We start from the raw sequence: 27,120 nt of genomic DNA, 5'->3' as shown, positions 1-27,120 counted from the left end.
CTGCCGTACACAGGAATACAAGGGAAGAGTCAGGCTTTCATCCGGAGTGAAGATGTGGTATATTGCTTTCTTCTCCTCCTCATTGGTTACCCTCTATTTTCTGTTCGGTGCAAGGATTGTTTCAAGGTTCTGAGCATGGGGATATGGGCCTTGTCTATTAATAGATAGAAACATCAATTTACCAGTTGGTTGCCCTAGGCAGGAAAGGCTGCAAGCCAGGTTGATTAGGGCCTTTGTTGCACTTCTTGCCCCAACTGTGAGGGGAATGCTGCCGGGGGCCAGTTGCGTGGATGGAATGACTGTACCTACAGTCGGCTGGTTTTAATAACAGTGAATTGAATTAACTCAATTGGAAAAGATTGGTAGCTGCTGTCATCATCCTGTAGATCTGCTTTAAAGAAGAGTCTGGCAGAAAGCCGGGGACCTGTTCTTGGGAAAGCCAGGGCAGATGCTGCTGGAGAGGAACAATACGTTTCTTTCTGAGACTATTTCCATCGAAATGGGTTCTGTGGCTGGAGACTGATTGGCTCCCAAGACACACATGAGGTGGGAAGCTGTGTGGCAGACAAGGGAAATCAGGGAGCCCCTCCGTCGTGTTTCTCAGATGTGTTTTACCTGGCCCTAGTTGTATGGAAAGAAAAATGTTGTAGCTAAAATTGAACAGTCAGGAAATTTCATGCACAAGTCCGTATTTCTGATTTCCCTCAAAACAAAAACAGGAAGAGCGATGGGACACACATCTTCCTGTTTGCGTCTCTGCTGCTTGTAGTATACATCCTTGCTTCCTGTCTGGCCCTGGGAAGGTCCTGCAGTACAGCATGGCGATTCAGAGCATTTTGGAGTTTCGATAGACCTTCACTGGAGTCCTTGCACTATCACTAAGAGCTGTGTTCCACAGGGCGATACCTTTAACTTCTGGACACGGTTTTCTCATGTGGGTCGTGGTGACCACCTTTCCAGGTTGTGGAGAGGTTTAGATAAAGAAATACTTGGAAAGTATATTGCTCGGTACCAAAAGCATGCTCAGGGAAATGAGCGTGTATCATTCAGATTGATGGAATTTGTGATTGCACTAGATTATGTAATCAAGGTTTTTGTTAAGTGAGCTGGAGGAGAACCCTTTCTCACAAAAGGTGTGTGCAGAGCAGAATGAATAGCAGATAAGGATTATGGTGGATTATGCTGGCGTGGAGGAACTGAACACCAAGATGAATGTTGGCACTGCACTGTAATCTCTGTATGCCTACTTTTCCCCTCGTGTGTTGATCCCAACCTCCCATTTGCCTGCTGGAGGACTGCCAGTAGAAATAAGATCCTGTCTGAAGGGCTTGTTGGTTTCTGGCTCAGGAGCAGCATTCAGGGTAACAAGTGGGCGTATCCAGTGTGAGAGCTCCATAGCCCATCTCTAGTCACACCTACACGTACTTAGTTTGTAGGAAGAGTGCAACCCCCAACAGCAGGTACTAGCTGGCTGCAGAGGGGGATGTTATTTATCTCTCCCCCATTTTTCCTTGTGAATGACCTCTGAGTTGGTAATTGACAGGGATTATTGCCATTTTTTTAATCTCTGCTAGGAGGCTGCTGGAGTCTTCCCTCATTTCATTATCCCGTTATGATGGAGCAGGATCCAGAGAGCACCCAATTTACCCAGACCCAGCGAGGTAAGGCCAAAGTGAGAAATGGCACCAGGTGGGGGGAGGGGCGGCCCTCGGGGTTGCCACGCTGCTGAAGCACAGTCTGTGCCTCTCTGGTCCTGGTGCTCTTTACTCTGCAGCACAGTGTGAGACAGGTGGTTGAGGTGATTGGGAAGTGTTGCAGGTAAGTGAACAGTCCCTCTGGTGACAGGGTTATGACCCAGCTCTTGTCCGTTGGGGCTCATTTCTGCAAGCGAGGTACCAGAGGAGGGACCCGAGGAGGCCACAGGAGAATTGCAAGAGGTTTTTTTTTCTGTTGGCCAGAGAGGCTGTGGCCATTCAGATGGACAGCCAAAAGGGGAACAAAAGTTATTTTTCTCATAGGGAAATTACAGGTTAAACAAACAAAAACCTTATTAGCTATCATTTGAGAGGGAATTTAGAATATCCAAGGAAAAGGTACAGCTCTCAGATGTAGAATTTTTGGAGACGACCTGAAGGAAGGATGAGCAAACCAAGTGTAACTGAATGAGACAAGTTGCTGCTTAGTTTCCACCTGTTAGAAGACACCTGAAGAGTCCTTGAAGAGATTAAAAAAGCAAGGCAAAGCAAAGCATTTAGCTGAGTTCAGGGCCTGCCCTTTCCTGACCCTGGCAGTGGAGGATCGAGGATGGGATGTTGAGCTGACCTATAGCATAGTAGCATGTAGCACCCTGAGAAATCAGCACCCTGCAGTTGTCACAGCCAGATGTACTGAATCCGTTAGTGACCTAGCAGCGCATGGTCACAGGTGAGGTTTGTCAGAGAGGGTGCTTTATAACCGTGAGGTTGGCAGATTAGCAGATCGGAGCTAAACGAGTCTTACTCCAGGTCAGAAATGTGAAGTCCACTTGGAAAAGCCTTTAGACCAAGTTGATACCAGGGATATTAAATGACTTTGCTGTTGCCACAGTTCCGTCATGAGCAGCAGTCTCTGTGAGAAACTGGTGAAAAGATTCTCCATAGTCCTCTTTGTTGTCCACATCCCAGTAATAGAAATCTATGGGGACATAGGATTGATGACTTCAGAACAGGTTGACAAATTAGATGATGACGGAAGCAAGGAAACTTATACTAGTTCTTAATTATTAATGTTTGAAAAAGCACTAAATAAAGGAGGACATTTTTACATGAGTCAAAAACACTGAGATAAGACCTTCCTGTTCTAACATAGTTTCCTCTAGGACAGTGATGGGAGTTTCCATCCCCAGAATTTTTAACCTAGCCGAATTCAACCATTATTCTTTAAGACCATTATTTGTCCTCTTTTCATGCAATAAATCTGTTATTCCTACTCTGATATCTTTGTCGTGATACTTTGTGGGGTTGGTATTTTTTATATTTTCTTTTTGAACACAAAATAGATTTCTTTTTTTGGAGGAGAAAGTGCTTTTCCTTGAGGATTTATTTTGTCTTTGAACACGTTAGAGTTGTTAGGTGATTTTCCAGCTCTTCAGTAGGAGAATGAGTGTTATTAGCTCATTACTGATTGCTTAATTTCTTTTTCCTCTTAGGCTTCCCCCTATACAGTATCGGCTTTCTCCCCAGTGTTCAGGTCCTTAGCTTCCCTCTGGATACCTACAAGAACGAGACTAGGATGTACCTGTGTTAAATTACTGTGTTTGTATTTAATGATCGTGCCAAGAATCCTTTTTTTTTTTTGCAGTTGGTGCATTATTTGTAACTTAGAGAATTCTTCTATTAGAAAGAAATGAAACAATTGAAATTACCTAATGCTGAAATTGTATCCCTACATAAAAGGCAGTCTTATTTATTATCATCAGCATCAACACATTATTTTTTACCTCTGTCATAAATAATATAATTTTTCCATTAGTTAGGGTAGGCCATAAACCAAGAAGAGGGTATATTTATGTTAGTTTTTCAGAACTGGTTCCTCAAAAAAGGATCTTTCCCCTCTTGAAACTTTTTCCTGTTAATATTCTTTCCTAGACTCATCAGTTTAAGAATTTAACCAATAATGTTTGTTTTGTGCTGAAGATATCTGTATATTTGGTAGACATAAGAATAACTCAAGAGCATTGACTTCTATTGAAAATTTAGGATTTTTTGATTCATTCTTGCAAAATGCATGGGAAGAGGGGTCCAAATGGATAGTGAAAGTTTCATCACTTAAGGCTCTTAGGAACAGATTCTTACACTCTGGATAACTTGAGCAAGCATCTGTGTATTCCCATTCCCACCTGAAAAGGTAGTTTGGATTCAGTAGCATATTATTCTGTAACACAAACTTTCGAGTTTCAAATATTGTCAGCCAGCCTCCTTGGAAGTTTGATTCAGTGGTTGGCCAGGAGGGCCCCAACTCTGATAACAGGCATTTCAGAGGCAGCATCAAGCCCCCGTAGCAGTTGACTGTAACATCTCCATTGGCCTGGTCAGTAGGCTTACCAAGGACCTCTTATGTCCTAATGTTTCATGACTCTGAGACTTTCTCCACAAGAGAAATACTTTTTGTAAATACTTTTTGTATCATTTGGATAAAAACTATTTCTGTTTCCATTTTCAATCAGGTGTTTTGGACTTCCTTTTTTTTTTTTTTTTTCCTAAGCAGAAGACACTTTTTTCTTTTTTGTTCAAACACTATAGATTTATATAAAATGTGAGAGTGCCTAGGTATACCCTTATTAGGATTGCTGTGTCTCCTTTTAATTTTTTCCCCTTATTATAGCAACTTTTCTTTCTTTCTTTTTAAGTTTTGCTATAGGGTGCATGCACTTTCGAGAGAGGGAGAGAGAGAAATCATCATCCTCCTGGAGGGGAGGAGAGGAGGATGGCCATGCTGCAATCCCTGTCTTCTGTCTCCTCTTGAGATTTTGGGCATGCATGCACATGCGCCTGACATGTTTCTCAAGCTACTGGGTCCAAGGCTCAGACTCAGACTGTGCAGCCGACTATGCAGGACCCTGTGCCCTCACCTCCACTCTCTCGACTGCCCTATAGTAGCATGTCTTTGCATACGTATTAGTAAATACATACCATTCTTCGCATTTTCCTCCACTTTAAAACTTATTGTAGAGGACTTTGTGAGCTTATGGGGATAATTCATTCTACATAGTGTTTCTCTGTGTGGATGTCATTTATTTAATCTGTGGCTGGGCATTCGCCTTGTCCAGTTTTTCAGTAAGGCGGATAATGTTGCAAGTGCACTTCCTCCTCTGTAGTACGTTTGTATTCTTGTGTGTTTCTGTAGAGTAAGAGTCCTAGTGGAATTATCGAGTCAAAATGTGTGCCTCAGATGGGTTTAAGTCTTGAAATCTCTTAACAACCTATATAATATTATTGTATAAAACGTTTTTCTGTTGTTATTTCTCAGTTTTCAGTTTGTAACCTCTAACAGTGTTGTGAGAGAGGATGGATAAGCTTGGGACAGAAGGGAAGGTGGGGCGTTGTGTGGGTCACTGGAAGTTTTCATGGAGTATCAAGATGCTAGTGCTGTAGTTTGAAGAACATAGGTCTAGATTAATGATTTCTAGTATAGCCACTGTAAAGGACAGGACAGATGGGTAGCTGCTACCTTGTGTATGCTCAGTGCCCACGTAGCTCTGATGGTAAGAAAGAGAAATATCTCTGTTTTCTGTTAGATTTTCACTTCTCCCAAGTATATTTTACCCTCCATTTCTATTCTGAATTCTTTCTCCATGTTACAAATATCTCTGATTAATTCACAAGAGAGAGATGAGAGGTTCAAAGAGATCATTTTAAGGAGGAAGGCCAAATCTGGAGCCATGTTTATTTGTTGGAGAAGGAAGAATTTCTGGTGGAGGTACCTGCGGATGCCATCTTTAATCATCCAAAGTTTACCATCATCCAGTCTGTTTTCTCATTTATAAAAGGAAAGCGTAGATGATTGCTAAGCTCTTTCTCATTTCTTACATTTTGCATGTGGATGGTGATCAAGGAAAAGCTGTGAATCTGTATAATGAGCACCCTGAGAAGCAAAATGGGGTCCCTTCAGAGGCTAAAAAGAAAGGTCCAGTGTTATCCTCTTGGGAAAGGGCAGCTCTTGATCAGAAGATGACTGATAAACTGCCTGTTTGCCTTATGTAAGAACAGAAGCGCTGGTGATAGTCTGAGAAGCAGATTCTGTAGTACAGAGCCTCCTGGTGAGTTTAATGCCCTTCATTTCTCGTGTCTCCGGAGTTCACCTCAGCAGGGAGAGCCATGGGAGAGCTGGATTTACTGTCTTTCACAGTATTCCCCACATTAGTGCTAGCTTGTGTTTGTCCATCTCTGTCTCTCTCAGATTATCTCCTGCTGCATACTACGCCCAGAGGATGATCCAGTATCTCTCTCGGAGAGACAGTATCCGCCAGCGCTCCATGCGCTACCAACAGAACCGTCTCCGTTCTTCCACCTCCTCCTCTTCCTCAGACAACCAGGGTCCATCAGTAGAGGGAACCGACTTGGAATTTGAGGACTTTGAGTAAGTACACACTCAGCTTGCTTTCTTCCCTCTGCTCCCAAGTCGTGAGTGCTTCCAGGTTGGCCGTTGTGTGAGCAGCAGTGGTGGACGTTGCTGCTGCTCACCCCCAAGGTATTATTTATGAGTAACAGGATGTAGCGAGGGGCAGAGGGTTAAATGTCCAGAGCACTCCCATCTCTGGCATTGGCCCTGCTGATTCACTGGAGCCTGTGGGAAGAGACAGCCCATTGGGCCCCAGGCCAGAACGGGAGAGGATGGCTGCCGCTCTCCAAGGCAACATTTTTATTCCCCTTTTGCACTTACAGTGATGGTGGAAATGCTTCTCGTGGACTGTCTCCATGACATCAGGGAGGCAGGAGGCTTGGTGTGTGTCCCCTTAAGTAGAGCAGAGGTGGAGATGTTCTCTTTATTTGTAAATGCTTGGCTTTCCCTGCAAGGCTGATTTCTTAGTCCCCTGATCAGACTGACGTTTTTGAGGCCCTACTCCCTTGCCTAAACTTTCTTAGTCTCCCCGGTCTTCCTCCCCACCAAGGATACTTTGAAAGTTGCCTGTCAAGTTAATGTGGTGGGTTGAGCGGAGATTTTTTCATTGCTTCTGCTTTTTTCAGTGGTTGGTGGGGAGGGGAGCGGGGTGAGTTAAAGGAGCAGTGTCCTCCACCAGGTTCCAGGATTCAAGCTCTCCAGCTTTACTGCTGGGCTCTGCTTTCTCTGACCTGCAGCTCCTGACCTTTGCAGCCGTTCGTTGTGTTGCTTTCCTTCCTGAAACTGAGCTTTCCTGGCTTAAATGAAATTCGACATTTTGCTCTTGCTTTGATTCCTATATTTTGGTTTATGCAGATAAAATAAGAGAACCAGAAGGGCGGCGAAACCTTTTTTTCCCTTCCTTTTTTGCTGACAGTATTGGAACAGGACAGCCTGTCAGTCATCCAGTCTTTGGCCCCCATCATGATAAATACCCCGGCGAGGTCTGGGTCTGGACAGTTCTTGCCTCCCTCTCACCCTTCCTCCTCCTCGCTGAATGGATAGTTCTCCATGAGCTATCTTGCAGTACAGCTTTAATGGTGTGTTTAAGAAATCTCTTTACCAGAAAGGTCTAAGAAAGTGGGAACCACGTTTGTTCTAATAGTCCTTCCTGACGCCGTTAAACATACAAGCAATTGTGTACTTGAAAGCAAAAGGAAGACTATCTGGGAGGTTTGTCTGAGGAAGATGTGATGGGGTAGAAGGAGCTGCACGGGTAGCTTGAAGCAACTGTGGCGTGGCAGATGGAACAGGGGTGGCGTTCCTCCCCTGTGGACTTCAGGGCAGAGCAGAGCTCCTCGCTGACTTTCAGCATGTGTCCCTCTCTCTCTGTCCACTCTAGGACCAGCTGTGGAGGGGACAGAGCATCTCCATTTCCTTAGCCAGGCACGCCATCGTGCAATGTGTTCTGCGGATGTTAGGGTTTTTCCAGCACCAGGGTCTATTCAGGGGAGCGTTTTAAACACACGTGCAGAGGCTGCTGGCATTCAGTGCTGCTGAGAAGGCTGGGTGACTTTCTCTCCGTGTCCTGGAGCTCAGGGAGTCCGCGCTGTGGATTGCCAAGCCCTCTTCCGCGTACTCTTGGAAGTCTGTTACCTCTTTGCAGTGGTGAAATACCCAGCTCATGCCTTTGAGCTGTACTTTGCCTCGTGACTTGTCCTTCACAATGGAGTTCTGGTTTAGTTTAAAATGTTCTGTTCTCGTCTTACCTTCCCTTTCTTCTGCTACCACCTCCTCTCTCTCCCCTTTCTTCCCCCTCGATTTTCCTGTGTCAGATTGCCTCCTCCTTATGCTCCCCCCACAGGCCCACCTGTGCTCTTACCTCCCCCCTGGCTTTAGCACGACCTGAATTTACATTTCCTTCTTCACCTTTCATGCACTTACCTTGTTGTTTTCCCTAGGGGCCTTGTATTGCTATTTGGTTAGTAACAGGCAGGTTAATTTCCCTAAACCCATTGTAAAGCCCCCTCCCTTAGCTGTTTGCCTTTCTTTTGGGGCTGATGCAGACCGTACTCAGTTTATTGTAGCAGCCGTGGATTAGTCAGTTCAGCATTACTTGTCCAGGTCTTCTAGTGAACGATGTTGATGTTGCCGTTGCTGCCGCCGTTGCTGCCGCCGCCGTTGCTGGCCAGTTGGTGCTGACTTACTATCTGGTCATTCTTTCCAGGTTTCCTTCCTGGCCCTCCTCCCCCCCACTGTAAACTCAGTGCTGCTGGTGGTCGGGTCACTCTGCTTCTCCCCTCTCCTCCCCTCCCCTCCTCCTCTCCTCTCCTCTCCTCTCCTCTCCTCTCCTCTCATATTAAAATTCAGTTCCAAGACCGTAAAAACACAGGTTCAGACACGCAAGAGGTCAAGAGATTTTCTTTCCATATATCCTTTCACTAAAAGCAACCAGAAAACTGTCTATACCAAAATGAGGACGTCAAGTCAAGAAAGGAGGAGGACACGGGATAAAGGGGACAAGAGAGCCCAACACAAAGAGAGGGTCGTCATCATGTCACACGGTCTTCTGTTATCCAACTTCCCCTCCCTCAATAAACGCCCCAGACCTTTGGGCAATATAACCTCACAAGAAAATCCGCGATCTTCATTACCCTGACCATCTCACTAACAGTGTCTAAAATCACTTACAGAACGAGCTGTGCACTGTCGTGTCTCCGACGTGTAGTCAGGGACTTTTCCCGCCACTGTACAAAGTTCCCCAACACGTCACCAGCACCTCCGCTGATGCTGATTGGATTTCCACTTGTCCAAATCTCTAGTCCAACTAGGACAATTCGAATATTTAACATAATATACATCTGAGAAGAAAGAACAATAAATCGTATAAAATATATAAAAGAATATGAGAAAATCTTTTAACCACACAAAGTAGCACAATTTGAATTAAAAAACAGGACTGCTGGGTCCAGCAGGTGGTGTGGTGGTTAAGGGCGCTGGACTCCCATATGCCCAACTGTGGTTGGAGTCCCAAACCTAGCGGCTCTCTCCCCTCCTCTCCCCTCCCCTCCCCTCCTCTCCTCTCCTCTCCTCTTCCTATCTAGGTACTCTGAGGAGAGAAGGAATGAGAAATTAAGGAATATGCCAGCCCACTTAATTTCTATGCCCTAAACTTTTTCCTTAGCTTTGATATCTAGAAGGAAAATTAGAGACTTATACAGTCATAATGTATAGCTTTTTCAGGTGTAAGAATCTGTTAAAGGGTCTGACCCCACAGTCTCGTGGTTAGGGGAGCTGGATCCCATGTGGCTGACCACAGTTTGAATCTCGGCCCTGGCAGCCTGAAAAGCACAGGGAGGGGTGGGAGTTAGCAAATGGCTTAGTGATTAAGATTCCAGACTCCCACATGGTCCACTGCAGTTCGAGTTCCAGATCCAGCAGCTTGAAACTCGTGCTATGTGTACGTGTGTTCCCAAAATCTTGAGAGGAGGATGGACTGTGGTGTATCTGTCTTCCCTAGGGGGTGATTTCTCACTTTCTGTCTATCTCCAGCAAGTGCATATGCCCTATATCAAAAATCTCTCTTAAAAAAGAAAAGGGACCAGCAGGTACTGCGGTAGTCAAGGGCACTGGACTCCCACATGGCCCACCATGGGGAGGCCTAGACCTGGGAGGCCGCCTTGCTTACTCACTTTCCCTCTCTCTGTGTCTCTCCCTGGTCAAATTAAAATAACAATAACAATAATAATAATAAGATAAAGTTAAATAATTCTTTAAAAAAAGAAATATACCAGGTACATGTGTGTGCACGCCCCAAATCCCTGTGAAACGTAGGATAAGAGATTATGGATTATCTCTTTATCTCTGTCGCTGTCTCTCTCTGGCAAGAGCATGTGCCCTCTGCAATTAAAATCGAATTAAATTAAAATTTTAAAAAAGAGAGAGAGCCGGTAAAGTACTTATGGCCTGGAATCCTCCTGACAGTTGCGATACCATTAAGAGACTGTTTTGGTTTTTGTTTTTAATTTTATTTATTCATTCATTTATTTTAATTTGATGACAGAGAGAGAGAGAAAGCGAGAAAGTGAGCCATCAGGTCCGGGACTCAAACCATGGTCAGCCATGTGGGAGTGTCTAGCACTTTAACCACCACGCCACCTGCTGGTCCCAAGAGACTATTCTATTGGATTTCCTCACCTTCAGAGTAATTCAGGCTTCTGCCTTTGCTCCCTTGCTTCTACTTCACTTTCCTTCCATTTGTGGAGTTAGAAATAATTTTACTGGGACAGCAAGTGGCATGGAGATTAAGACGGCTGGATCCCACACGACCGACTGTGGTTGGACTCTTAGACCTGGCAGTTAGAAAATCATGCCGGGCACGTGTATGACCAAAACGTGAACGGAGAATGGAGGTACAGGGATTGTGGCATGACCATTCCCCCGGGAGATGATTTCTCACTTTCCCTCTCTATCTCTTTCTCTCTGTCTCTGGTGAGCACATGTGCCCTATAGCAAACTAAGGGGAAAAAAGCCATTTTGCTATTCTTGAGTTCTTCTCCTGGTATGTAACGTCCCCAGAAAACCGAAGGAGCCATTACTCAATCCTGTCTTTTTGGGTTCTCTTCCATCATCCATTGAATGAAATGTATCAGTTATAATAATATTTTTCATACGTGTACTAGATAATATCAAAACATTTTTAGTATGTATATGCTAAAATGTACATAATATATACATTTAAAAATCTTATTTAATCCTTATAATAACATAATGAGATAGTTATTCTGTTGTGGTGCTTTTCTTTTTCTTTCCTTTTTAAAATTTTACAGAGGGTGTGCGCACTTGCCAGAGAGAAAAAGAAAGTAATAAAGCACCCTTCATGGGAAATGGTCACATTTCCTCCACTTTCCTCTCCTTTTGGGATTTTGGGCACACACACATACTCACCCTGTGTTTTTCAAGCTGCTGGATCTGGAGCTCAAACCATGCAGTTAGCTATGTGGGATCTGTCTGCCTTAACCACCATGCCACAGGGTGCCAGAGGCCACATGTGCTTGCCAGGGAGACAGAGAAGGGAGAGGGAGAAAGCATCTTCCAGTATGGGGCGAGCATGCTGCGACCCCTTCTCCTCCATTTCTCCATCCAGTGAGGGTGTTGGGCATGTACCCTCACTCACACGCCTGGCATGTTTCTCAAGTTGCTGGGGTGTGGATTCAAACTGCAGTTGACCATGTGGGATCTGGCTTCCTTTAACCACTAGGCTATGGGCTGGCCCCTTTGTGCTACTTTTCTAAATGAGGATACTGAAACTTGTCCAAATCAGATATGCAAACCAGAAACAAACACATTTAGTGTCTGAACTTAACTGTCCTGGAATTTTTTTTTTTTTAATTTTGGAAATGATGTGTAATCATATTTGAGCCCTTTTTACAAGCTTGGATATAGAACAAGACCATCAAGATTCTGATTTAGGGAGGATGGCTTCAGAGGTTAGTCAGCATCAGGTTAAATTTTGCATTTTTTGTGGACTGGATTAATGACCATCTTCCCAGGCAGGCATCTTCTGCCATTTGTTTCTGTCTGCAGCTAGAATTGAGACTGCAGATCCCTGTGTTTATCAAAATGCACAAACAGGACATCCAGAAACCTGCTGTCAACAGGTCTTACCCTGAAGCCCTCAGTAGCTGTCTTTGCATAAAGATGTCACAGAGGGTAAAGGTGTGGCTGCCTGTGACATTGCTGTCTGCCTGCTCCCAAGCCAAGCCACCTACTAGAATGTAGATGGTAAATAAGCATAAGGAAAACTCCTATTTTAATTTTCATTATTCCTTTGAAAAGAGGGAAGGAGGCTTTTGTAAAGCTCAGGGTGTAAGTACTCTGTCCCAGTAGTTGGCAAAAGCTGCAGAACAGGTGGTGTGCGTACCATTGTGAATATTGTTCCAGCTATCCTTACCCTCTTCCTTGTTTTATTCATTATTCTAAATGTCATTGTAATTCCACAACCATCCTTAGCATAATTCTGCCCTTCCTACCTCTTTCTGTAGCCGCTTTACTTTCCAAGGCTAAGGATACCATGAGCAAAGTCCTTGCTAAGAACAGTCAGAACTGAAGATGCTTCAGGTTAGATCAGCCACAAACATCTTCACAAACTCACTGGGTGATTTTATTCAGCTTCTTAACAATTGTTGCTAGCACAGAATAGAACAAGTCCTTCATTTGCAGTTGTGACACTGTGTTGTACTTTGGATTTCTGCCTGGGAAAACATCTCACTAAACATTTTAGACTTTAAGCCTTAAGATGAAATCTCTTAAGATGTATTTACATTTATTTTTTAAAAAATATTCCAATTTATCTAGTTGTATTTGTGTCCCTGTTACCCAGAAATCCATTATTATGACCAAAGATGAAAGAAGATTTAGTTGGTAGGTAGTGTGGTGGTTAAGGTGGCTGGATCCTGTATGGATGACTCTGTGGTCCAAGTCTTAGACCTAGCAGCTTGAAAATCATGCAGGGAATGTGTGCATACGTGCCCAAAATCCTAAGAGAAGGGAGGTGATTTCTCACTTTCTCTCTCTCTCTCTGGTGAGCACATGTGCCCTATGGCAAAAAAAAAAAAAAAAAATTAAAAAAGGGTTTAATTGTGCAAATGCAGTAGTCGTTTCTGGCTGTTCTGGGGGATGGGTTCTGGTTTCTTAGGGTGGCATATGTTTTAGCAGCACCATGTGTAGCTGTGTGGAGGATCCTGATGCAGGAAGAACTTCCCCCTTTGTGGTCCCTTATTAGATACTTTCTGACAAGGAAGTCATTAAAAAAGCCTTCCTGCGCCAGCTCTGTGGTGGTTAGGGCAGCCAGATCCCACATGGCTGACCACATGGTTCATGTCCTAGACCTGGTGGCTTGAGAAATATGCCAGGCACGTGTGTATGCGTGCATGTGTGCTGAAAATCTTGAAAGGAAGGAAAGATGGAGAAGGGATTGCAGCCTAATCATGACCCATGGGGGTTGCTTTCTCCTCTCCACATCTCTTTTTCTCTCTCTGGCAAATCTCTTTTCTCTGTATTTCACATGCTTTCCAGCAAAAAAAAAAAAAAAGTCGTCTTGGTGTATGATGTAACAGAGTTCTGAGGCTGACACTCAGTTCTGCCATCCGATTGGGTGTGGTGTAGGGGAAGTTGCTTGTCTTCATTTTACAATGTAATGATCTTCATTTGTCCTTTTGATAGAACTGAAATTTAGTTTAGACACGACAATGAAATTATGTTAGAAACTAGATAATATTACTCTTACAGACAGTAATCCTGATGGCTGTGGTTCTCCGGGCTAGAAATTTCAGCAGAGTGAGCCCACATGTCTTCAGTAGTTATTGCTTGCTCTCTCTCATTGTTTTAAAAATTTTGCCATGGGATGTATCTGCTCTCTGGCGAGAGAGAAGCAAGAAAGCCCCACCACCACCATGGGGAATAGTCACACTACAATCCCTTCTCCTCCATTTCTCCCTCCTTTTGGTATTTTTGGCACAACTGCCCAGCATGTTTCTCAAGCCACGGGGTTCAGGACTCAGACTGTGCAGTCAGCCATATGGGATCCAGCCACCTTCTCCGTGCCATGGCTGGCCACTTGCTCTCTCCTGAGCTCAGAGTTCCCAGGACTTCTGTAGGAGTTGGTGACTAGTCTTCAGCAGCAAACACATACCGTGCAGCCTGGGAAAGGGCAGCAAGGTGTATGGAGGGGATCTACTTCATGCAAAAAGGAGTGTCTTTGTCTCTTCCTTTGACCTACAAACCACAGACTCATTAATAGTAGAAAGGCAAGAAGAAACACTACAAGTTGTTATTCTCTTCATAGACTGGAACCTGTTAAAGGAGTCATACAAACCTATATATTTGTTGAGTGGTGGTATCATACAGAATTAGCTCCTGAAATGGGATGAGATTAACAAAACAGTTCTCTGGGACCAGCGATGGAGTAATGGCTATGTTGCCGGACTCCCATGTAGTCGACCATGGTTCAAGTCCCAGACCCAGTGGCTTAAACTCATGCTGGGCGTATGTGCATGTGTGCGCACGATCCCAAGAGGAAAAGAGAAGAAGGAATTGTGGCATGGCCATCCCCCCTGGGGGGGGGTGATTTCTCACTTTCTGTCTCTCTGTCTCTGTCTTTCTGGCGAGAGCATGTGCCCTATAGCAAAAAACTCTCAAAACAAAACAAAACAAAAACAAAAGCAAAAAAAAAAATTCTCTTCCTATTTACCAGAGAATATGAAATAATTTTATTTATTTGGTCTTTGTAGTAGTTGACTGCTTTTGCAGAGTGAACTTATAAAAGAAAAAGATAGAAGTCTTGAAATAGGGTCTTTTTGTGGGGAAAAAAAAGAAAGACAAGTAAATGCATTGTCATAGAAACATGAAACAGCATGCAATATTTTGGGAATTGCATGGCGAGAGATGAGAATTAGGGTGGCACTAGATCTTTGAGAGTCTTGTGTGCCTTGCAAAGTATCTAGGAGCTGAGAAAGTCATTAAAATATTTGAAAATTTGGAATAACATGACCAGATTTTTACTAAGTATCTAAAAAGATAGACTGTAATAAGTTACTACTAAAGAACTAGGACAGCATTCCATGAAAGAGAATTTGGGGAGATATGCAAAGGCTTCATGGATTTGAGCTGGATGCTGAAAACTGCATAGGACTTTCATGGATGAATTGGTGTGGAGAGTGGGGACAGAGGAGACTCTATTAGATCATTGGAAAAACCATGATGTATTTTCCTGTTTTTCTTTAAAAAAATGTATCATGACTTTCCTGATGATCAGTAGGTGGAGGAAGGAGGTTACACAGAAGTTTGGAGACAAGAGATATTATAGCGGTTTTTAGGGACCCTGAAAGGGTCTACGATTAGAGCTATGGAGTGTTTGTGATATGAAAGAGTAAGATCAGGAAGCCCTGAACTGTGGAGGGCTTGGAATGCCTGGCTGAGTTTGCTGGATTTTATTTTTATTTATTTATTTTTTTAAAAAAGAATTATCTTATTTAACTTCCTTCCTTCCTTCCTTCCTTCCTTCCTTCCTTCCTTCCTTCCTTCCCTTCATTCATTCATTCATTCATTCATTCATTCATTCAAATTTGATCAGAAAGGGACAGAGAGAGAGAGAGAAGGAAAGTGAGAAAGCAAGCTACCAGGCCTGGGCCTGGAACCAGGGTCAGCCATGTGGTAATCCAGCACCCTTAACCACCACACCACCTGCCGGCCCCGCTGGACTTTATTTTTATCTGAGGTTGACCATTGTTCAATATATGTTTTTGTTTTTGTTTTTTTTTGCCAGACAGAGAGATAGAAAGCGAGAAATCACCCCCCAGGGGGGATGGCCACGCCACAATCCCTTCTCCATTCTCCTCTCAGGATCTTGGGCATGCACGCACACACGCCCGGCATGAGTTTAAGCCACTGGGTCCAGGACGCGAACTGCGGACTACGTGGGAGTCCAGCGACATAGCCATTATGATAACTGCTAGTTCCGACCATTGTTTAATATACATTGTAGGTGGCCAGTTCTGACAGCACTGGTACAATTGCGCTGATAATGGGAGATCCAGTTGGAAAGCACTGGGTGGGGCCTGCAGGTGGCATCATGGTTAAGGTGCTGGACTCCCACATGGCTGTCTGCGGTCTGAGCCCTTAACCCGGCTGCTCCAAAATCACACTGGGTACATGTGTACATGTGTCAGAATCCCAAGAGGAGAATAGAGGAGAAAGGATAGGAGCACAGCCATCTCCTTAGGGGGTGATTTCTCACTTTCCTTCTCTCTGTTTCTTTCTGACTAGCACACACACCCTATGGGAAAAAAACTTAAAAACAAAAAAAAAGGCAAGCACTGAGTGTACTACATGTGAGGAGGATATTTGAGGGTTGAATCTTAAGTATTAGGTACAATGATTTGGTGCTTTCTAAGAGTAGGACCTGTTTGTGAATTTTCTTGGGGTAACGAGCTGTCTGGGAACATAGCCATCTCACTTCCTGCTTTTCCAAATAAAATACTACCCAAGTCTTTTTTTACTCTTAGTGGAACCAATTTTGAAATAAGTTTGTAAGTTAGCTAGTAACTCCCAGAACAGCAGAGATTGGGATTAGGATCACCTGTCAAATGCCTGCTGGCCCCTGCGTCCTGACAGCTCTTGTCATAGCCCTGGGTTCCAGTCTTGGCTGAGCCTGACTGGAAGCCCTTCTTCCAATCCAGGCCTCAGTGTTTGATCTGTAAAATGGGATCAGACAGACTTTGAATTTTCTTTTAGCTCTAAGATTTTTAGGTCTTCACAGAAAAATGTTCCTTGTTCTCAGGAGAGGTAATAAAAATGAAAAATCTTGGGAAAGTGAGATTTCCTGAGGATTGTGAACAGGTTGTTTTCCGTCCAGCCTCGGTGTATTTATCTGTACAAATGTATCTACCTGAATTCTAGCTCTTTACTTAGGATTTTACCTATTGCTTAGAAGTGTATGATATTGTTTGGCAGCTGTTGAATTAGTCCTCTTTCTGGGCAAGTTAAATATATATGAATATTTATTAGGGGGAATGCAGAAGAAAAGCAAAAAGAGAAAGAGAATGAAGTCTGGAATGTGCCTGGGCTTAGAATTGGAAAATTCAGAAGGGAAGCATTGAACAGCCGGGGGTGGGGGAGGAAGACATAATCACTCAGATTTATATGTTTATTTTTTTTAACATAAAATGCACAATAGGAACATGGATTTGCATAATGTAGGCAGATGAAATTAAAAGGTAGAATGAGGGAGGAGAGGAATTCATAAATGGTCTCTCATGTGGCTATTCCAGAGGAAAAGGAAGCTGTGCAGTTCCCGTGCTGTTAGGTTTCCCCTGTAAATGCCCTTGGCTGGCGCTGGGCCGCCTTCCAGAAATCTAAACCCAGTCCTTGGGAGCAGAGATGGGGGCCTGTTACTAGCAGCACCACGTCAGGAAAGGACTCGCTCAAGACCTCTCTGCCATCCAGACATAGGGATACCAACGAGGCCTTCTGTCTGGAGATCGAGTAGGACAGAGGAGCATAAGGACATGAGTACTTTTTAAATACACTAATTGTCAGCAAAATCAGCTGCGTACTGTCAAGAGGACAGTAGCCTTTTGAACTTTTAACTGCAAGAGCTTCGTTTATAAAAGCCCCAGTCAGAGCTCTTTGGCACTGAGAGCAGTGACAGCCTGACCGTCTGGCCTGGACTCAGACAGCAGTCTGCAGGTGTGTTTTTCATTCCTTGAAATTACAGCCTCTCTCTGAGGCAATTAATCCTGGACATTTAGCAAAGAGTGGCTGCTGTGTTTCTCCCTTGTTCTGGAGATGCGTCTTCTGATATTCAGCACTTGTCTTGAATGCTTGATTGTTTGAAGGGTGTTTTTCCTTATAAAATCTTTGACCAAAAAAAAATCTTTTTATTCTACCTCTCCTTCCCAAATATCCCTCTGAGAGTTAATCAGAGACGCACAGAGTTCAACAGCTGGGAAGCCATTAATAACCCAGCCGGCTTCTGTCCTGCTGCTTAAAGGCAGCTTCTGGCTGTGGAAATTGATGAGGATTTCTCTGGTGTTTCCCTGGAAAGTATTCCTCCTGTGTTGAGGTCACAATACCACCATATTTGTGTGCTATGTTCTGTACTTTTTTTTTTTAAAGAGAGATTTTTACTATGGGGCCCGTGCACTCACTGGAGAGACAGAGATATATAGAGAGACAGAAAGCGAGAAATCACCCCCAAGGAATATGGTCATGCCGCAATCCCTTCTCCTCCATTTTCCTCTTGGAATCTTGGGCATGCATGCATATGCACCTGGCTTGAGTTTGAAGCCGCTGAGTCCGGGACTCGAACCGTGGTTTACTACACAGAAGTCCAGCGACGTAACCATTATGCCATCTGCTGGTCCTGTTCTTCACTTTGTAATAAAAGTTCCTTTGCCCCACGGAAAGTGGCTATGTGACGGCAGACCCCTTATTAAGCGTCCTCCAGTATTCCTCGTGTATTCTGTCTCCCTGGATCTGCCTTTCTCCCGCTCTTCATCTGGGAAGTATCTTCCATGCACTCATCAGTCTCTGCTGACTTTCACCTCCTTCCATCTCTCAGCGCCTTGTTTTACACTGACCTTGTAACAGCACTAAAGTGAGTGGGAGAGTCTACATAGTCTTCTAACTGTATCATTATTTTGAGTACTTTTAATGTATTTTGTTATTTTCTTGAACCTCTTAACATTATCCCTTTCCCTTGCTTCCACTCTCCTCTCAAATATCGTCTGCATGGAAACTTTCCCCTATCTCCGTTTCTTATCTATGAATCCTGCTTTTTTTGTAGACTATATTATCTAGAGAGTCATTGTGCTTTTCCCCTCTGGCTTATTTCAAGCTGTGTCTCTGGCCTAGCATTTGTGTGTGCCCTCCTGTCTAACCTGTCCTTCGGTTGGTCATTCTGACCTTTGCCACCTTGCCCTTTCCTGGTTGTGAAATGTTTGAGCTGACTTTGTTACAGACTACTTTGTCCTAGAGGTCTTTGTTTCCCCCTCTCACAGGCAGTCTCTCATTTGCGTGTTTACTGTGTTACGGGGTTTTTCCAGTCATTGTGGTTTCTACTGTCATTTCTCCTTTTTTGTTAGAGTTTTCAACACTTTAAAAAAAATTCATTTATTAGAATACAAAATTTTGAAATTTGTTTTATTGAGACGCGGTTTAATTCCTGTGTTCTCATCCTTAGCCAAGATGTTAATTAGGCGGAAGACTAACACGTATACCCCTCTGAGAGTTCAGAGAGGCACAGAGGTTATAGTGTTGCCTTGCACTGACCCTGTAATGCAGCAGTCAAGTCCTGTAGGGAAGTCAGATCCTATAGGACTGACCAGAATTTGCAGCCTGGCTCTGGCTGCTTGAAAAGCACTCAGGTGCAGGGGCCGGCAGGTGGCGTGGTGGTTAAGGTGCTGGACTCCCAAATGGTGGACCGTGGTTCAAGTTCTGGATCTGGCAGCTTACTTTCTCACATTCTCCCCCCTTCTCTCTCTCTCTCTCCCTCTCCCTCTCTGGTGAAATTAAAATAAGTAAATAAAGTTAAATAAAGTAATTATTTTAAAAATAGAAAGAAAAGCACCCAGGTGAATGTACATGTGTGCCTATACACCCAAGATCCTGACACATGGAGAACTGGAAAAAGGATAGTGGTGTGACCAGGCCCTGGTGAGGGGTGCGTGCACACACGTCTTCTCTCTCTCTCATGCATGTGCCCCCTGGCGTTTTATATAAAAGAGAGAGCGCAAGTGAGTGTTCTTTAATGGTTTTTGGTGCGACCTTCAGTCTGAGACTGCTTATTTCTAAGCCAGCTGATTTCACTCTTATTTTTCTTTATGTATCCTCTGATAATCTTTAATCACTATATAGCCATGATCTTTGGTCATATTTCAGAACTCTTTCCTCCCATTTATCCTCAAATTTTTGTATTGTGGTGAAATACATACAACATAAAATTCATCTTATCTCCATCCCTTTGTACCATTATTTTTAAGTTGCCAAATGGGTACATGTATTCACCAGAGAGAACGAGAGAGGGAGAGGAAAAAGCTCCCCAACTCCCATGTGTGTGGCATGCTGCAATCCCTTTTCTATTTCTTTTTTGAAAAATTATTTTATTTAGCTTTATTTATTCATTATTTATTTCAGTTTGACCAGAGAGGGGGGGAGAGAGAGAGAGAGCGAGCAAGCAAGCTGTCAGGTCCAGGACTTGAACCATAGTCAACCATGTGGGAGTCCAGCACCCTTAACCACCAAGCCACCTGCCAGCCCCTCCCCCCCTTTTTGTGAGGTTTTTGCTATGGGGCACATGTGCTTGCCAAAAAGAGAGAGACAGAAATCACCTCCGGGTGATGGCCACGCCGCAATTCCTTCTTTCTCCTTTCAGGATCTTGGGGCACACATGTGCCCAGCGTGAGTTTAAGCTACCAGGTCCAGGACTCGAACTACGGTTGACTACATGGGAGTCCAGAGGCGTAGTTATTACACCATCTGCTGGTCCCTATTTCACCATCTTAATGACATTTCGGGCATGCATGAGCACACACTAGGTGTATTTTTCAAACTGCTGGGGCCAGGATTCAAACCGTGGCCATATGGGATCTGGTTCCCTTGGCCACGGCTATAGGGTCAGTACTAATTTTTTAATTTCTAAATGTTTTCACCCTCTCTCTTTAATTTACTCTTAAATTTTATTTTGCCAGAGGATGTGTGCATTCACAGGCCGGTGTGGGGGTAAGGGGCACCACACACACGTGGTGGGGTGTGGTCATGCCACAATCCCCTCTCCTCCATTTCTCCATCTTTCAGGATTTGGGGCAAACCTGTGTACTTGCCCAGCATGTTTTTTTAAGGCCAGGCTTTGAACCATGTGGTTGGCCATGTGAGATCTAGTGCCCTTAACCATCAGTCTGTGGGACTGGCCCTTGCTCTCTCTTTTCTTTTAAATGGAGGTAGAAACTGAATTAAAAAGAAGATAATTGCTTTAATATCTTCGTGAAGAGGTTTGAGATGTATGTTGTAAGCTTCTGCATTTTTCCTGGCTTGAGTGTTTACCCATTTTTTCAAGTTGTCTCCTAGTGTCCCTTCACCAAGCTGGGTCATCTTTGGGCCCTGGCATCTGATCACTTCTCTCCAGTGCACTGGTTTGTCCTCCCTCGTCGTCAGCTCTGGTAGAGTGTGGCTTGTTATCTGCACTGTGACTCTGGAAGGCCAGCTCTCTGGAAGCTGCAGAGGAAAGTACCTGGATTTGCCACATGGTGCTTTCTTCTAACTTGGCTTTCTGTCTTCTTAAGTCTTAGCTCTCCATTCCCCATTTGTCCTCCTCTTTAAGTTTAAAATATTTTCTAACTCCTCTTGTGATAATTAGTTATAGTATCCACTGGTAAGAACTAAAAATTTTCAGTAATGAAAAACTATCATGAATTCAATTGTACTTTTAAATGAGTTGGCATTCTAACGGACTATAGCTGGAATCTACATGTATCTGAAAAGTAGCACATTAATTTGGAAGCTAGTTTGTTTGATATTCGGCTGCTCCTTTGTGTACACGCAAATAACTCTGGGACTCTCCACTAACTGGTTACTAACTTCTGATCTCATTCTTTTTAATCCCCTTTTTAATTTTCTCTAAAGTCTTATCCTTCTTTCCCTCAACTTGTCCCTGCTTTTATCTACCAGATTTTAAGTCAAAGAAATATGATATGTTAAGAAAAACAATATGTGCTTTTTCTTTTGGGAAAATAAAAAGCACGTACTGACTTTTAATGGATCAACTTCCAATATCCCTGATATTGATTTGTCTCTTACTGTCAGCAACCAATTCTACGGATATAAAAATCTTCATTGGCTTTTTGATTCTGGCTTATGAAACTCCCAGAGGTCTACCTTAAAGTCAAAGTGTTGCCTTAACTTTGGTTCCAGGGCCAGTTCGAAGATTATCTCATTGATTTGAAGACAGTCCAAAGGGAAAATTCAGAAACTGTCCCAAATCAAGCTCTCAGAGGTTCATTTGTTTGTTGACTAAGCAGCTGATTAAGTGCCCTGTCCAGCCAGCGCCCTTCGGCTTATTGTTCCTTTGATGTGTTGGAAGCTAAGCCACGCGAAGTCCCTTTCCTCTCCCTTTTCTCGCAGGAAGCGGTAGAGTGGAGTGGAAAGAGCTAGGGTTTCAAAGTCAGATCCTTTCTGAATGCTGCCTCAACCACGTACTTGCTGTGTGACCTTGGGTATTGGCCTTTTTGGTCTTTAGTTTTCTTATCTTTAAAACAGAACTGATAATATCGGGTAGTCAGAAGTCGTGATGTATTTTTCTATGTGTTTCTGCGCAAAAATGTGTAATGACTTTTCTGGTGACCTAGTACTTCACTGGGATAGCTAAAGGATTAAATAGGATAAGATTTTAATACCCCTTGTATCAGAACTTAGTAAACACTTAAGTGTTGATTATTGCTATTGCTTAAATAGCCCATAAAGAAGACACCTAGAGGGCCAGCAGATGGCGTAGCAGTTACGTTGCTGAACTCCCACGTGGCTGACTACAGTTTGAGTCCTGAACTGGTGGCTTGAAAATCACGCCTCTCTTCTGGGAGGAGAATAGAGGCTGGCGTGACCATCCCTCTGGAAGTCATTTCTCACTGTCTCTCTTTTTTTTTTTTTTTTTTTTTTTTTTGTTTTTTTTTTTTTTTTTTTTTTTTTTTTTTTTGAGAGGTTTTTGCTATAGGGCGCGTGTGCTCACCAGAAAGATGGAGAGAGACAGAAAGTGAGAAATCACCCCCCAGGAAGGATGGCCACACTGCAATCCCTTCTCCATTCTCCTCTCAGGATTTTGGGTACATATGCACATGCACCTAGTGTGAATTTAAGCCACCAGGTCCGGGATTCAAACTGCGGTTGACTACATGAGAGTCCAGAAGCAGAGCCATTATGCCAACTGCTGGTTCCTCACTGTCTCTTTCTCTCTTTCTCTGGTGAGGACACATGCCCTAAGGCAAAAGCAAGTGGCACAGCAGTTACTTCATTGAACTCCCACGTCTGATCACGTTTCAAGTCTCAGATCTCGTGACTTGAAACTCAGGCCAGGCACGTGTGCATGTGTGCCCAGGATCCTGGGAGGAGAATGGAAAACAAGGGATTATGGTGTGGCCATCCCCCTTTGGGGATGATTTCTCACTTTCCCTCTCATGTCTCTGTCTCTGTCCCTCTCTTCCCAGCAAGTGCACATGCCCTACGGCAAAAACCTCTAAAAAAGAAAAGGAAACCCCTAGACTTTTCTTTTGCTCAAATGACTTGGCTTTGGATTGTATTTTCTGATATTCTTTATTACTATCAGTTTTTCAGTTTCTCAAAAAAAGGACTGACTGGTGTTTTTCTTTTTTCTTATCACTGGTTTTTCAACACAGGAGACCTAAACAGTTGTGTTTGAAGATAACCATTTGCCAAATGAAATAGATGGAAAAATCTTTCTTCCTTCAAAATCCCCAAAGTCCAAATGTTTTTTACATCTTTTAATATGTAGAAAAGAAGTTATATATATCCATTGCAGATCCTGAGATCTCAACTTGGCTTTAATTTCAGATGCTGCAAAGTTCAGAGTCCACATTAACCGAAGAAAAATTCTCCTCCTTCCTTAACACATAAGTGTTTGCAAATCTTTTAGTTGCCGTATTCCCAAAACACATTTCTCTTTGTTTTGTTTTGTTTGTTTTGCTATAAGGCATGTGCACTCACTAGAGAGACAGAAAGCAAGAAATCACCCACCAGAGGGGATGGCCCTGCCATGGTCCCTTATCCTCTAGTCTCCTCTTTGGATTTTGGACACACAAACTTGTCTGGCATGAGTTTCAAGCCGCTGGCTCTGGGACTTGTACCATGGTCAGCCACGTGGGAGTCCAGCATCTTAACCACTACACCACCTGCTGGTCCCCCAGAATGCCTTTTACTAATGTGCCACCCAAGTACGTGAGCAACCAGATGCCTGCTTTCTGTGAGGTCCTCACCCAAGTCTAGGAGTTTAGTTTGGGCAATACTTGTCTTTGGGGCTAGTGGGTCATTGTGTCTTACTGACTCTCTTATGTGTTTTCTTTTTGTTTTCTCCAGGGACAATGGTGACAGATCCAGGCACCGAGCTCCACGCAATGCCCGGATGTCTGCACCTTCACTTGGACGCTTTGTCCCAAGGTAAGAACTGCGTTGTCAGCAATTGAGGGAGCCCTTACGAGAGCGTGGGATTTAGTGTGAATCCTACTTTCTAGTCTTTGGGCAGTCCATATCTGGAATTATTTTCTAGCGAGCCCACAATCCAGCTTGGCTACCTATAGGCTTGCTGGGAAATTTTTAGCCTCAGTAAAAAGACATAGGAAGGTTGCATTAGGAACATCTTATTTAAAAATAAAAGCCTTCAGTAATTTCTCTTTAGAAGGAGGGGCAGGAACAGGGACAAGCAGATGGTGTAATGGTTACGTCACTGGACTCCCACGTTGCTGACTACGGTTTGAGTCCTGGACCCAGTGGCTTTAAACTCATGCCGGGCATAGGTGTGTGTATGATCAAAATCCCGAGAGGAGGATGGAGGAGAAGGGATTGCAGTGTGGTCATTTCCCTGGGGGATGATTTCCCACTTTCTTCCTGTCTCTCTCTCTCTCTGTCTCTCTGGTGAGCGCACACACAGTAAAAGTCTTTCTTTAAAAAAAAGAAAAAAAAAAAAAAGGAAGAGGAGGAACGCAAGAACAATTAGATCTGTAAAAGGACAAATCCTGGGGATTTTACTCCTGTCTGGGCTTTTGTGGATTCCTTAGGTTCTGTGGGTCCCTTAGCCTAGATTTTGCGAGGGTAGGTGGCTAGTGTCATCTTTGTTTTATGGTAGTCTTTAGTTAGTTTTCCCATGTGATTTCTTCTTGCAGGCGTTTTTTGCTGCCTGAGTACTTGCCTTATGCTGGGATATTTCATGAACGTGGACAGCCTGGCTTAGCTACTCACTCTTCTGTTAACAGGGTTCTTGCAGGTAAGGAGATGTTTCTTTGCATTTTGAAACATGAAGGAGCAGGGAGCCAGACAAAGGTTCTTTCTCCTTTATGAACTATGCTGGTGCGATGGTGTCTTGGCATCTGGCTGAAAACTCTACTTTGCGGTCCTGGACCCAGGTTCTTACCTCAGACCAGGAAATGGCAAGGTCAAGGAAAATTGTTTCTCTTGCCCATTCCCATTTTCTTCAGACCTTTCTCTAAAAATAATTTTTTAAAAATATTTCAGCCATTTGTTTCTTAATTCAGCAATTAAATTCTGGCTATGCTTTTAATTGAATGGTAAAGGTATTCAGATCTTGGCTGGTGAGGTACTCGTGAGCCAGACCCAGAGATTTAATTAGGAGCCTCATGCACATCTCTCCAGCCCTTGCTACTGCCTGCACACGGGGTTTCTAGGCAATGCGGAATCGTCTGGGGGGAGGGGATTGCAGTTGGTTCAGAAATCTGCACAGAACAGAAAACGGGCTGGGCAAGCCCTACTGAGGCAGTTGGATGGTGGTGGAAGAGCTCAGTGACCATGTTTTAGGGCTCCGAGGCATGATGTAACTGGGTCTGAGACATGGGGTGTGCTGCTGCTTCTGGGCAGTCTAAAAAAGGAAGCAAACAGAATGCTGTTCTGTTGTGGCAGAGGTTGTTTCCCCGTCACACTCTTGCTTTACTCGTTCCCTTCCACCTTTACCGCTAACTTGTAAATTTATTGGGAACAGAAAATGGTGCAATGGCTATGTCGCTGGACTCCCATGTAGTTGACTGCGGTTCAAGTCCCGGACCCGGTGACTTAAAGTCACACAGGCGCGTGTGCATGCGGGCCCAAGATCCCGGGAGGAGAAGAAGAGATAGCGGCATGTTCATCCCTCCAGGGGTGATTTCTTGCTTTCTGTCTGTCTCTGTCTTTCTGGCAAGCACACGCGCCCTATAGCAAAAAAAAAAAAAAAAAAAAAACCTCTTCAAAATTGTTTTATTTATGCACAGGCACAGGAGGTATAAAAGTCAAGCCACATTTCAATGTTTCTTTAATAATCATCTTCATTTCTATTTATTTATGTATTTATTTAAGGTTTTTGCCATATGGCGTGTATGCTTGATGGAGAGAGACACTGAGAGGGAAAGTGAGAAGTCATTTCCCCAGGGGGTATGGCCACTCTGCAGTCCCTTTTCCTCCATTCTCCTCCGGGATTTTGGGCACACACACACACACACACACCTGGCATGATTTTCAAGCCATTGGGTCTGGGACTTGAGCCATAGTCAGCCATGTGGAAGTTCATGCCTTAATCACCACACTGCCTATTGACCCCAACAAGCATCTTTATTGTAAAACTTAAAATGACAGTCTATCTGCTTTGGAAAATCTGGGCCACGTGGTGGTTAAATGTAGGGAGGATCTGTTGAGCTAGGAGGACTGCCCAGCAGGAGAAAGGGACAAGGTTTATTTTAGTAATTTCTGCCAGGCTGCTGTGACAGCTGTCAGGCTGGGGCATCTGGCCTCCCGTAAGAGCTATCAAGGCCTGGGCATCTCAGAAACCTCTCCAGTTTCTCTGCCAGAGACCTGAGGTCCTGGCTTGGTCCTGGTGGAGCAGACTCCACCGTGTCTCCGGACAGACAGCCTTGTTCGAGGAGCACTTGGTCCTGCATGTGGCCTGTGCCTGTCCCTGCGGGCACTTCTGTGTGGCTTGGCTGAAGGCATGTGGAAGCGCCTCACTGGCAGATAATCACTTGCTGCCAGGCAGTACTGCAGAGCTCTTCTCCACCCTTCTTTGTTCCAGACATCTGCCTCTACCACCCCACACAGCACCTCCTGCTCCTGCACTTCCAGCAGATCTGTTCCCTCAGCAGTGAGCTTTTCCAAAACAGCCCATTCCCACTTTCTTCAGATCTTTCCTTTAAAAAAAAAGTTTAAATCTTTCTTTTTTATATAATTATTTTTTTCATGGCAGTTTTTCTATAGGGCATATGTGCTTGCCAAAGAGACAGAGAGATAGAAAGTGAGAAATCACCCCGCCAGGGGGATTGCATGCCCGTGCAATCCCTCCTTCATTCTCCTCCTGAGATCTTGGCACTCATGCACAATGCGCCTGGCGTGAGGTTCAAGCCTTGGATCTGGCTCTCGAGCCACAGTCAACTACATGGGAGTCCAGCGATCTGCTGGTCCCAAAACAATTTGTTTCTTAATCCAGCAATTATTGGGTCATTGGAAAAGTCATGTCGTGTTTTTCTATGCAAAAATGCATCATGATTTTCCGGCACCCTAATAAATTCTAGCTATGCTTTTAACTGAATGATAGAGGTATTTGTATATTGGTTGTTGAGGTATTCATGAGCCAGACCCTGTGATTTAATTGCTGTGGTTTTTTTTTTTTTTTTTTTTTTCTCCTTTCTGGCTTCCAGTAACTCTCTTCCTTCCCTTCCTCTTCAGTATGTAATGACCACAAGTGGCCCGACTTCCCTTCTGGGTATTTTTTAATATAGGGGCTGT

General features: G+C 44.0%; 1 protein-coding gene across 1 annotated transcript in view; it reads left to right on the top strand.

Moving 5' to 3' along the window:
- AMBRA1 (autophagy and beclin 1 regulator 1) overlaps window positions 1-27,120 on the top strand; it is a 256,562-nt gene that overhangs the window by 113,824 nt on the left and 115,618 nt on the right. The window contains exons 10-13 of the mRNA XM_006157846.3: window positions 1,575-1,661; window positions 5,938-6,117; window positions 23,719-23,799; window positions 24,522-24,622. Of these exons, the coding sequence (XP_006157908.1) occupies window positions 1,575-1,661; window positions 5,938-6,117; window positions 23,719-23,799; window positions 24,522-24,622 (449 nt within the window). The remainder of the gene's footprint in view (window positions 1-1,574; window positions 1,662-5,937; window positions 6,118-23,718; window positions 23,800-24,521; window positions 24,623-27,120) is intronic.

This window comes from Tupaia chinensis, unplaced genomic scaffold, assembly GCF_000334495.1.
Source record: "Tupaia chinensis unplaced genomic scaffold, TupChi_1.0 Scaffold000561_1, whole genome shotgun sequence".
Taxonomy (NCBI): domain Eukaryota; kingdom Metazoa; phylum Chordata; class Mammalia; order Scandentia; family Tupaiidae; genus Tupaia; species Tupaia belangeri.
This window is presented reverse-complemented; position numbering and strand designations above follow the sequence as displayed.